The sequence below is a fragment of the Nansenia antarctica genome, assembly GCF_963989245.1.
Source record: "Nansenia antarctica genome assembly, chromosome: 7".
NCBI lineage: Eukaryota > Metazoa > Chordata > Actinopteri > Argentiniformes > Microstomatidae > Nansenia > Nansenia antarctica.
In genome coordinates, this window is record NC_137677.1 from 16,166,683 (window position 1) to 16,179,182 (window position 12,500).

The following is a 12,500-nucleotide window of genomic DNA, read 5'->3' on the forward strand; positions in this document are numbered from 1 at the left end:
CAACCATGTAGCCATCCTGACAGGAGCAGGGGTGAGTGCTGAGAGTGGGGTCCCCACATTCAGAGGGGAAGGAGGCTTCTGGAGAAAATGGCAAGCTCAGGTAAACACGCACACAGAAATTGACAATAACTGGTGACACTTTCTTCAATACAACTACATCCCAACTAGTGTATTAAATGGAACCATATATATGGTTCCATATACATATGGTTCCATATTATATGGTGTATAAACTACTCAAAAAAAGTTCGGAAACACTTTTCTTGTTGATTATTCCTCCCCTTTAATAATACCAATTGGTATTGTATTTTATATCGTTGGAAAGCCTGATTGGTCACCTTTATAATGAGGTACAACTTGTAAGGATCATACATTTATCCCTCTCCTCCTTCCCCTTCCAGGACTTGGCCACCCCAGGTGCGTTCTCTCGTAACCCGTCTCGTGTGTGGGAGTTCTACCACTACCGCAGGGAGGTCATGCTGACTAAGAGTCCTAACCCGGCCCACGCGGCCATAGCCGAGTGTGAGGCCAGACTCAGTAGGCAGGGCCGCCACGTCACCGTCATCACGCAGAACATTGACGAGCTGCACCACCGCGCCGGGTCACACAACGTCCTGGAGATCCACGGTAAACCACCCAGATTCACACCCCATGTGACCCAGATCACGTTCTAGGTCACATGGGGTGGCTAAGGTGGTTTGGGTGAGAGTTACTGTACGTTCAGGGGACGCTCGTTGGTGCTCCTTTGAAAGTGTCTTCTTTTCCTGTCGTCTTCCCTTCTCTCATTCCCTATCTTTCTCTTTCTTTCTCTCTCTCTCTCTCTCCTCTCATCCTTCTCTTGCTTCTCTCCTCTGTGTTTGTGAGAACAGGCAGTCTGTTTAAGACCCGATGTATGAGCTGTGGCCACGTCGGGGTCAATCACAAGAGCCCCATCTGTGCTGCCTTGGAGGGCAAAGGGTGAGGGTCACACCCACAGTCAGCCATGATATCATCATCATCATCATTATAGCTAAACACAGAAACACACATAGCTCCTGGGTGGATAGAAGTTGGGTGGTGTTGGTCAACAGATACCGATGTGTTACAGTACATTTGAACCATTTAGTAGATGCTTTTATCCAAAGCGACTTACAAGTAGGGCTGCCACGATTAGTCGACTAGTCGCGACGACGTCGATTACCAAAATCGTCACCGACATATTTGGTAATCGACGTCATCGCATGTTTTTTTGGAGCTGAAATAAGCGATAAGCATTCGTTTTTCTTCCCTGAAGCTGCCACTGGCTAGCGTTCGCCTATCATCCATCCTCACTATGGCTTTTGCCACTTGATTGACGTACAGGTAAGCCAGTCTGAGATCTGATCTTTTCACCTAACACACGGTTCACCACGCATGCGCAGTCAACAGCGCCAACTACAAAATACTAAATACCAGCGAGACTAATTACCTAGTTAGCCTTCCAATTTCTACTATTTACTATTTAATACTAAAGAAAGGGTATACAAATGAGTGGGGAAGCTGGACCATGTAAGAAACCAATAACGTACAACTTCCATCCAGAATGGGAGGAGGACTTTTTTACACGATGTGATATTGGAAGTGCGTCTGTCTGATCTGCAAATCTACGATGGCTATTTCGAAGAAGGGAAATGTGGCAAAAGAGCGAAAACGTACGGCTGCAACGATAGCTTCTTATCGAGCTATAAGAGAGAGAGAGAGAGGGGGGGAGAGAGAGAGGGGGGGAGAGAGAGGGAGGGAGTGCAAAACAAAGGGTATAGTGCATCTTCTCAGGCATCAAACACATTTTTAAAATGTAGTAGAGAGTGCAAACTGCTGAGTACTACATTTTAAAAATGTGTTTGATGCCTAAGAAGATGCACTATACCCTTTGTTTTGCACTATTACATTACATTATATGCAAGTGATGCCAGAAATAAATATGCTGCTGCTGCAAAGTTCATTAAAAGATCTATTTTTGAGTGAACAATCATTTTAATTGTCTTTATTTTTAGTTAGCACATGCCTCCAACAACAACTAACAACTTCAAGCTAAATTTAGAAGCTGATTTAGAAGATGATAGCTAAATAAGAGCGATTGAGTAATTGTGCTATAAGCTGTAATTTATGATCTGATTAGTCGACTAATCGTTAAAATAATCGGTGACTAATCGACTATGAAAATAATCGTTTGTGGCAGCCCTACTTACAAGTAGAGATTATAGGGACAGTCGCCCTAGAGCGATTTAGGGCTAATCCCTACATCCATCCATACTGTATTCTGTGGTGTTATTACATGGAACGACACAGTCACAGCCCTGACCCCTGCTGCTGGCTGGAAAGTGGTAGTTACAGTTTGTGTTGTTCACTCCATTTCTGTCTCTTATGCTCTATTAGCGCTCCAGACCCAAACACCAGCGATGCTCAGATCCCCGTAGAGGACCTGCCCAGGTGGGACATGCTCAGTGCCCTTCCAATTCTAGAATGTCTTGGGGTCTCCATGCTTCCAAGACAGAACAGCATGGACTTGTATCACACAGGCAGCGAATGATTCACTCACTGAGTTTGTTTTTATTCTCACCTTTAGATGGCAGTAGAGATGTCATAATCACTGCATGTATACACTAATATACACTTTATTTGTATAGCGCTTTTCCTGCAAACGTCATCATTTAATTATTTTGTAACTTAAATGCAATATTAAAAAGATGGGTTTTTAGTCTTGACTTGAACATATTTGCTGAGGTTGCATGGCAGTGCATTCCACAATTTGGGTGCATAAAATGAGAATGCAGCCTCACCAAATCTCTTCTTTTGTAAATGTGGTACACAGAGAAAACCAGCGTCAGAAGACCTGAGAGCTCTATTGGGCTGATATGCTAGCAAAAGGTCTTTCAAATATTCTGGTGCTGTGCCAGTGAGAGCTTTATAAACAAGCAGAAGGATCTTGAAATCTATTCTGAACTTAACAGGAAGCCAGTGTAGAGTTTCTAAAATAGGAGTTACTGTATATGAGCTCTTCTGCTTGTTTTGGTTAAAACTCTTGCTGCTGCATTTTGGACTAATTGCAGCTGGCCAATAGCTTTCTTCGGAAGACCAGAAAGGAGACTGTTACAATAGTCCAAACGTGTAATAACAAAAGCATGCATTAACACTTCTGCATCAGCTTGCCGGAGAAAATGTCTAATATATTCCGTAGATGATAAAAAGCTAGTGATAGATTTGATGTGAGGCTCAAAGCTCAAGTCAGAATCTATAATCACACCTAGATTCTTAGCTTCACTAGACTGTTTCAGCGTTACTGCAGTATGAGTCTGATAGGAGTGTGTGTGTGTGACCCAGGTGTGATCAGGGGGGCTGTAGGGGTCTACTCAGGCCTGATGTGGTCTGGTTTGGAGAGACTCTGGACTCAGACATCCTGACCTGTGTGGAGAAGGAGCTGGACCTCTGTGATCTCTGCCTAGTGGTGAGTGGTGCTTCTCTCTCTCTCTCTGTCTCTCTCTCTCTCTCTGTCTCTGTCTCTGTCTCTGTCTCTGTCTCTCTCTCTGTCTCTCTCTCTCTGTCTCTCTGTCTCTCTCTCTCTCTCTGTCTCTCTCTGTCTCTCTCTCTGTCTCTCTGTCTCTCTCTCTCTCTGTCTCTCTCTCTGTCTCTCTCTGTCTCTCTCTCTGTCTATTAGTGTGTGAGACATACTGTGGCGACATACTGTGGCGTATTGTGTGTGACATGTTCTTGGACTAGGTATTGTGGTACAGTATGTTAAATTAGACACAGTTACCACTGTTTGCACAAGTGAGCCGTACACGTTCAGACACCCAGCCTAGATGTCTCTAGGAGAATGACCTTGTTGTGTTGTTTGTCTACCTGTCATGGTGTTCTGTAGGTGGGCACCTCCTCCATCGTGTATCCGGCCGCCATGTTTGCCCCCCAGGTGGCAGCGCGAGGAATCCCTGTGGCCGAGTTCAACATGGAGAACACACCAGCCACCATGCGCTTTAGGTGAGACACACACACACACACGCGCACACACGCACACGCACACACATACACACGCACACGCACACGCACGCACGCACGCACACACACACACACACACGCACCCACACTCTGATGGCTGGGTTTGTGTTTTGCAGGTTCCACTTCCATGGCCCCTGTGGGACCACCCTGCCTCCTGCACTGGAGCGCCATGAGACTGAGCTCATCTGAGGGAGCAGCAAAGCACGCCCCCCCCTCCAAATCTTAGGAGCATTGACCCCCCCTCCCCTCCCCGGCCCTAGCGCACTTTACGCAGAACAGACTGGCTTACACTGGATGGGCATACTAAGTTCTCGAGTGTGATGGACTGTATGTTTTCTGAAGGTTTTATACACAATTTAGGGTCAAATTACTTCACTAACTTGATGGCTGCAGCAAATGAGACAAGCTTTTGCTTACAGTATATGACATGTTTAGAGTGTATAACATCTAAATATTAAGGAAGGTGAATGTATGTCAAATCCAAAATTGAAAGAAAAATGCACATTAGCAATATGATTGTAAATGTTGGAAAATCAGGTGTATGCAGCCAGTAGGGGGCAGTGTTTTGCTGTATTTGTTAGAGTGCTCTCTCTCTCCAGGCTCAAGAGAGAAGCCTGTCTCATTCCTGGATCCCCTGCTGCCTTTGAATGGTGTGTTTTAATGTCCTTGGAGGTTTCTACCTCTCATCTAGTAATGGCATGAGCATTTAGACGAAACTGTTCCTATGATCTTTCTGTGCCTTCTGATGACTAGGCTAGCTAGGGGGTTTGGGTTAGGCTTGTTGTTGGTTAGTATGTAGAATAATTATCAGATTATCAGAGAAGTTATTACAGAGGTCGAGTGTGTGTATGGTCAATGGTCTGAATACTGTTAAAACAACAAAGGGAAATTCGTAGATTAAATAATGAAATAAAGGTACTGGAATGGAGTCTTTCCGTATGGATATCTTTGTGTCTTTGCCACTATGTACATGTGGTTTCCTGTATATATTTTGGCGTTTGTGTATATGAGTGTGTGCTGTGTGCCCGGGGGGTGGGGTCACCTTGTCCCCTTACAGTAGGGTGCATGCATGTGTGTGTGTGTGTGTGTGCGTGCGCGTGTCTGTCTGTGTCTGTGACTCAGAGTTCCTCTCCATTGTGATCCTCTGTGACTCTGTGAGTGGGTAGAGCATAGCGCTAACAACACTTAGGTTTGGGCTTTACATGAAAAAATGTATGCACTCACTGCACTGTGGAAAAAAGCATCAGCTAAACTCTGGAATATATGATATAGTTTTATAGAGGATATGAAAGAGAAACTCTTGGACATCGGCCACACTACATATTTGAGGCTGTTCCTCTGCCTTAGTAGGACAGGGTTTTCCTGCTTTATTGTGTGTTTGTGTGTGGTGGGGGTTAGGCCGCCAAAGGCTATCTGTCAGGCTGGGTGATATGCAGCTCCAGGAGAAGATGGGATTGTGTTTGACACTTCCACTCCACCCCCACTCATACAACATCACACACACACACACACACACACACACACACACACACACACACAGGCCTAGTCCCGTTCCTGTTGCTTGGACCCTCTGAGTGGATCCATCTCTTTTACAGGTGTGGAGCTCTGTGGTCAAATGAGGTTAATAACATTGAGCTGAGCTTATTATGGACCAATAAGAATGAAACAAGGATCTCAGCCACGGGTCCCCTAGCTATGCTCTCCTCTCCCCCTGCCTCATACTCTCCCTCTTCTCTCTCTTCATTATCCTCTCATATTCTTCTTCTCGTTTGTGTGTGTGTGTGTGTCTGAGAGAGCCAGTGTATCCCCCTCCCCCTCTGCCTATATCACCTTCTCATTAGAGAGAGGATGATGGTCCGATGGTCTCCCATGACTCTCTGCTCCAAAAATAACAGAGCCCATTTCCCGCCTGTTAAGCGGCGATTTCACACCAATCTGAGCCGCACTGCCTAGACCTGTCATAAGGAGAGGGAGAGAGGGAGGAGAAGAGAGAGAGATCAGGTGGGAAGGAGAGGAATGGGAGAGAGGAGCAGAGAGAGAGGGGTGACAGTGATCAGGGTCATTTTCTGCATGGCAGCTTCCCTCCGTGTGTCCTTGCTGATATACTGAGATCAGTGAGTATGTGTGTATGTGTGCGTGTGTGTGTGCCCGCGCACGCGCATGTGTGTGCACGTGCACATGCACATGTGTGTATCTGTGTTGTACTGCAGATGAGTCTATGAGAGATACAGTATTATACATGTATGTGACAGACACAGAAGATATCTGCTGCCGAGTGGTGGGGTATTCATCGCAGAACTAAAATCTAACATCCATCAGCAAAATGTTCTTCACATTGTCATTCTAAAACGCTACGTGAATGCTATCTCTCTAATGCAAGACTGTACTCCCCTAGGTTAGAACAAACACCCCATTGAGGAGAGGACCGGTGTCCCTCTCTCCTCAGGGCAGCCCGGGGTCTAAAGGTTTGGACAAGGTTAGGGGTAAACATCATGCTCAATGTCACCAGACAGACACATCAGTTTGGTCCCCCCCAGCCCCCCACCCTCTCTGGTTTTATTGCTAGTCTGTCCAGACATGACCTCCGCACAGACAGTCTTATGAGCAGTATTGCTGTTTTACTGGAATAGCCCATCTTGCTTTATTGTGCACAAACATTTCAAAATATCCTGAGAATATTTGCTGAGAATTATCACCTCTGCTGTCGTGTTTGCGCTGCTGTATTTACGAAGCAGTACTTTACTGTGCGTGTCATAAATGAGGGACAGAATAGGAGCTGGAGTATTGGAACATTTGGGTGGGGCAGTAAGAACAGGGTAGAGGAGGTCAGGAGCATGTGTGACAGCAGCTGGTGAAAGCGGGAACAAGTAGGCATCCGACCAAATGTTTGTACTTTTATTCCGATTTTTTTTTGACATTTATTTTCTGATTAAAAGTCTGAACATTCTGATTGGTTGCTGACTTTCTCCAGCTGCTATCACATTTAAAGCATGTGAAGGAACTAGAACTTACTCTTTTATTCAACAAGCTGGCAAACTCTGAACTAAGTGAACTAACTTAGTGTCGCGATTCCACTTATACCAACCCTCACAACTCTTCTCACCACTCTACCTGTAAATTCTCCATGTTATACATTTTTTATTCGTAATTCGTAATTTTATTCATCTCAGAGAGAAAACCAAATTAAGATAGAGAATCGGCAATATGTATAGCTAAGTATTCCACAATCTAGCCTACACAAGACACATACACACACACACACACACACACACACACACACACACACACACACACACACAAACACTGTTTGTTTTCTGGATCCAGTAAAGCAGAGTAGAGTTCAATTCTAATGTGTTGCCATGGGAACCATGATGCGTGTGAAGCCATAGTCTTGCGTAGTCATACCTCCAAATCACGTTGTTCTCATGCATCCATTGAGATCTAGCTCAGATTAACGGATTGATGGAGTGCTGTGAGAATGAGCTCGCCATTTCATTGGATGTTACATTCCAAGAAATCCCTCCTCACATGCCCGTAAATGACTATGTTACGTGCGTCGTCTTTTCCGGACTGGGTAGGACTATTTTGCAGAGAGTTGTTGCCTGGGCTAGCTTGCAACATCGACGAAAATGGAAGAAACCCTGAAGGAAAGACTGAAATTTCTACACAAAAATGTAGGCGATGAAGGCATTGGGTATTACATTGGTTTGTTTGACATTATGGTCACTCTTTTCACACAGCTTTCCTCCTCATTGTTGATACTTTTCCCAAAGGATTTCACCAGGCTTTACGAATTAGGAAAGTCTGGTCTCAAAGAGGTTAGCGAAGCCTTGACTGCGCCTTACACACTTCTCTACTACATTGCTCCTCACACAAGTATGAGCATCTCTGTAATTAAAACACCCAAAATGTGTGTTTAGATGTGTCCAGGGACTGTGTCTGTGCGTATGTGTGTATTGGTAATATGTTGTTTTAAGCATCTCTTGTTGCCTGTATGCTGTGGGGTTGTTGTTTAACAGGCTTAGCAGGCTCAGGTGCTGAGTAATCTGCTGCTAATGAGGCTCTAAGTACTTTTGTCTCTTCTTGTGTATGTGTGTGTGTCCTTTCCCCATGTTACAAAACACAGTTCCACCTCAACAATCAGTGTTTCTCTTCAACCTCACCCTCATCGCCATCCTCCTCCTCCTCCTCCTACCTACGACACACAATAGAGATGAGTTTGTGTGTGTGTGTGTGTGTGTGTGTGTGTGTGTGTGTGTACGTGTGCTTTGTGGCAGGGCTTAGCTGAATGGAGATGAGTGTGTTGGTGCTCTGCCCAGATTGGGCTTTTGGAGCGAAAATCCTCCAGGGAAGCACTAATCCCTGACTGTCGGGAGCAAAGCTTCTCCTCTCACTCTATCTCTCTCTCTCTTCCTCTTTCTCTATCACTCTATTTATAGCCCTCTTAAGCTTCTCTGCATGCCACTGTTTACATTTAGAACCCCCCCCCCCCCCACAACAAATGAATTAACAGCAGGAAATCCTTATTGACTAGCTTGGTCAGATAAAAGAGGAATAGAGACGAACAGATAGAGATGAAAGACGGGAAGATGGAGGAAAAGACGGTGAGGGAGAGACGAGGGGGATAGGTACATAGATAGAGAGAGAGAGAGAGAGAGAGAGAGAGAGAGAGAGAGAGAGAGAGAGAGAGAGAGAGAGAGAGAGAGAGAGAGAGAGAGAGAGAGAGAGAGAGAGAGAGAGAGAGAGAGAGAGAGAGAGTTGAAGTGACAAGTCGATGTGTATTCTAGGCAGGCAGGCTGTCTTGTGTGTTTTGTTTTGAGGAGATGGATAGTGATGGAGAGGCGGAGGAGGACAGAGGGAGACGGTGTGTTTGGAGTGGAACGCTAAAGATGGAAAAAAGGAGAAAAGGTGAGGGCCAGCCTCTGCTTTTTTTGGAGCGGAGGGATAGAGATATAGGGATGGAGAGAAGATGAGAGCGAGGCCCCCTCAACCCGTGTTGAGTGGAGGGATAGAGATAATGAGTCACCTCAGACCCTATGTCCTATCTCAGTCCCATATCCTCTGTTTCCTAACCCCTATTCCCAGCTACTCTGTTTTGTGTGTGGGTGTCTGCTTAGGCCTCACAGCTGAGAAGTATTCATTTAGGGCAACAGCTAACATTTAGCCAATTATGCTAATGCTTATCATCAGGGCAGTGTAGGCCCCAGGGGCTCTGGCTGGGGAAATAGCACACTATGCTAACACTGTTAACAGAATAAAGCCTAGTGTACGGATACCAGTGATGGTAAATTACATACACCTCCCCTCAACCGTACTCTGAATGAATGAATGAATGAATGAATGAATGAAATGAATGAATGAATGAATGAATGAAAGCTTTATTTCGAACATGTGAAAAAAGAAATAGTTATAACAACAAAAAACAAAACAAAAACAAGAAAAAACAAAACACTCTGTGTGTGTTATGGTAACACCACCTACACCGTGTTTAATGATGTGGATCGAGGTGAATATACCCCGTCCCCTATGTACTGTACAGTTGGATATAGAACATAATTAACTTCTGTTTCCTCCAGTGAGTCAATAACTCAATCAAGCATAAAAAAAAAATCAAGGGTGGGGTGGGTGGGGTCATATCCCCCCATATCCCCCATATATCCCCCATATTGCAGTATGAGTGTGCAATAAAACACCAATATGACTCTATTTCCATATTCATTTTCTCAGAGAGAACAAGCTGAGAGCTGTGATCTGGTAACATTGATTGAGATCAATAATTTACACGGTCACTTAAATATTTGATGTGGAGAGCTGTCTGGGATAAGTGCCAGTGAGCACAGACACAGACGCGCAGACACATACACACGCGCACGCACACACACACACACACACACACACACACACACACACACACACACACACACACACATACACACACACATACACACACACACACACACACACACACACATACACACACACTTGATGCTTCAGTGTCTGGTAAATGTCTTGTCACACTGGTGCTGTTTAATATTTGATGTGGGAGGCCATGCAAGGTCACTGGGGTGTCTCTCTGTCTCTCCCCCCATCTCTGTGCCGGTGCACTGTGGTCTGGGCCAACCACCTGCTGCTCACCACCATACAGGGCCAACTACAGTCAGGAGTTCCATCGGTGTGTCTAGGTGAAATCCTCCCACTGTCTTACAGTAATCTCCAAGCTGGTCTGGTTTTTGATAATACTCTAATACCCAGCGATCTGTAAGCATCGTCAATCAGATAGAAGGTGCATCAACGTTGAGGGATGCTTCTCACGGGTCTAGTTTCCACAAAGACCTCCCCCAATTCCTGGACGATCCTGGCTCCCATCTGATGATCCTCCATGTTATCACATGATATGCACCTGACAGTTGTTTTTCAATAATCTAACCTGTTTTAGATGGCCACTCGAGTCTGGGTCTCAGCCCCACACAGTGTATCCAATACTGGAGCTGTCGTTCACGGAAAACTGAGGAGAGAAGTGGCAGAACAAATGTATTCCGCCAAGACACTGCTAATCCTGCTTTTACTCCATGGCGACTGAGGAGCAGGTCTTTACACGCCTGCTCTAAAAGCAGTGGGACGGAAAAAAGTCATTAACGGTTGCCGTTCTTCAGGGGATTATTTTCCCATTTCCCAAAGTATGGTGAAAGGGGGCGTGGGTCTATTGGTTGGGTTAGTACATCATTTATTATTTTGTTGTAGATATGAAGTGAGGAATAGTCAATGCTGCTAACTAGTGTAGTGCGCTCCATCTTTAATTAGTGTTGTTTCAATGGGAGGCTTTACTTTGGGTGGCGGGATGGGGTCTGTGAAGAAGCAACAATGTTGTTTTTGTAGGTTGACAGACGGAGGAGTTTCCTCCACATGGAGTGTGTGTGTGTGTGTGTGTGTGTGTGTGTGAGAGCATGCACATATGTGTTTATGCTTAATTGTAGCTGCACAGGATATGTTTTTGTGCTCCTTCCGTGGACTCTGTTGCAGTGGGAGATGAGAGGAGCTGACACACAGAAATAGAAATATCCCTCAATAACACTCCCACATACACAGCAACCCAGGAGACCACACACACTCACTCAGTCTGCTCTGGTTGCTCTACACACATGCACACGCACAGGCAGGCACACACACACATACACACACACACACACACACACACACACACACACACTTCACAGTGTACAACATATACAACATCAGAGTGACAATACAGATTTGGCTGTGTGTGGAGTATCATCCTCTCTCTCCTCATCGTTCGACTCTCTCTGTCCACTGATCTCAAGGCCAACACGATCCTCTCCACGCACTCCTTGGCTCTCTGAAACCCTGCAAACCTTTGGAATAGAGCTCCGGGCAGCTGAGAGGAAATGGAGAAAAACCGACCTCCCTGATGACCTAAACCCTTACCTCTCCTCCTCAACTTCATCAGCTGCTAAAGGAAGCTGCTAAAGCTTCCTACTACCATTCTAAAATCATGTGCCTCTAACAGAGGAGGAAATTGTTCTGAACAGAGGCTGAAATTGTTCTCTACATTCTCCACCATCCTCCCCCTCCTCCCTCCTCCCTGTCTGCGGATGACTTTGTCACCTACTTCGAAAAGAAGGTTCATGACATTAGCAGTTCCTTCTCTCCACCTCGCACCAACACTGCTACCACCCTTCCCAAACCCACTGCTACCACCCTTCCCAAACCCACTGCTACCACCCTTCCCAAACCCACTGCGCTACATTCGGCCTCTGACTTATCGTCTTTCTCTCCTCTCCCCTGATGATATTCTAAAATGTATCACATCTAAGTGGGCAACCACCTGCTGTCTCGATCCTATCTCGTCCCCTCTTCTCCAATCCATTTCCAAAGCCCTCCTTCCTTTCCTTACCACAGTAATCAACTCCTCTCTTTCCACAGGACCTGCCCCAGCTGCCTTTAAGACAGCCAGAGTCAAGCCTCAAGAAACCAACTCTTGGCCCATCTTCTGTCCACAACTCCAGACCAGTATCCCCTCTCTCCTTCTTATCTAAAACCGCTTAACACACTGTATCTAACCAACTGTCCCACTATCTCCTTCAGAACAACCTCCTTGACCCTCAACAATCCGGCTTTAAGGCTGGGCATTCTACTGAAACTGCTCACCTTGCTGTCACGGAAGCCCTCCCTGCTCAAGCTTCCTCCCTCTCATTCTCCTTGACCTGTATGCTGCCTTCCACACAGTAAACCACAGTAAACCACCTGATACTTCTCTCCACCGCCATCAGACCTCAGTACCTCATCCAGAATGCCGCCGCCCGTCTGGTGTTCAACCTCCTCAAATTCTCCCATGTCACCCCTCTTCTTCGCACCCTTCACTGGCTCCTGATAGCAGCTCGCATTAGATTCAAGACACCTGTGCTCGCCTACCAGGCGGCAAAGGGAACTGCCCCTTCCTACATGCTAGCAATAGTCAGCCTCCATACACC

General features: G+C 45.8%; 1 protein-coding gene across 2 annotated transcripts in view; it reads left to right on the forward strand.

Annotated features, from left to right (window-relative positions):
• sirt5 (sirtuin 5) overlaps positions 1 to 4,932 on the forward strand; it is a 6,210-nt gene extending 1,278 nt beyond the window's left edge. For both annotated transcript variants that reach the window (XM_080536343.1, XM_080536344.1), the window contains exons 3-9: positions 1 to 100; positions 402 to 627; positions 870 to 957; positions 2,395 to 2,448; positions 3,340 to 3,463; positions 3,878 to 3,993; positions 4,128 to 4,932. The exon at positions 1 to 100 is cut by the window's left edge and continues 34 nt beyond it. In XM_080536343.1, the coding sequence (XP_080392469.1) occupies positions 1 to 100; positions 402 to 627; positions 870 to 957; positions 2,395 to 2,448; positions 3,340 to 3,463; positions 3,878 to 3,993; positions 4,128 to 4,200 (781 nt within the window). In that variant the 3' untranslated portion in view covers positions 4,201 to 4,932. The remainder of the gene's footprint in view (positions 101 to 401; positions 628 to 869; positions 958 to 2,394; positions 2,449 to 3,339; positions 3,464 to 3,877; positions 3,994 to 4,127) is intronic.
• The last annotated feature ends 7,568 nt before the right edge of the window (positions 4,933 to 12,500 follow it).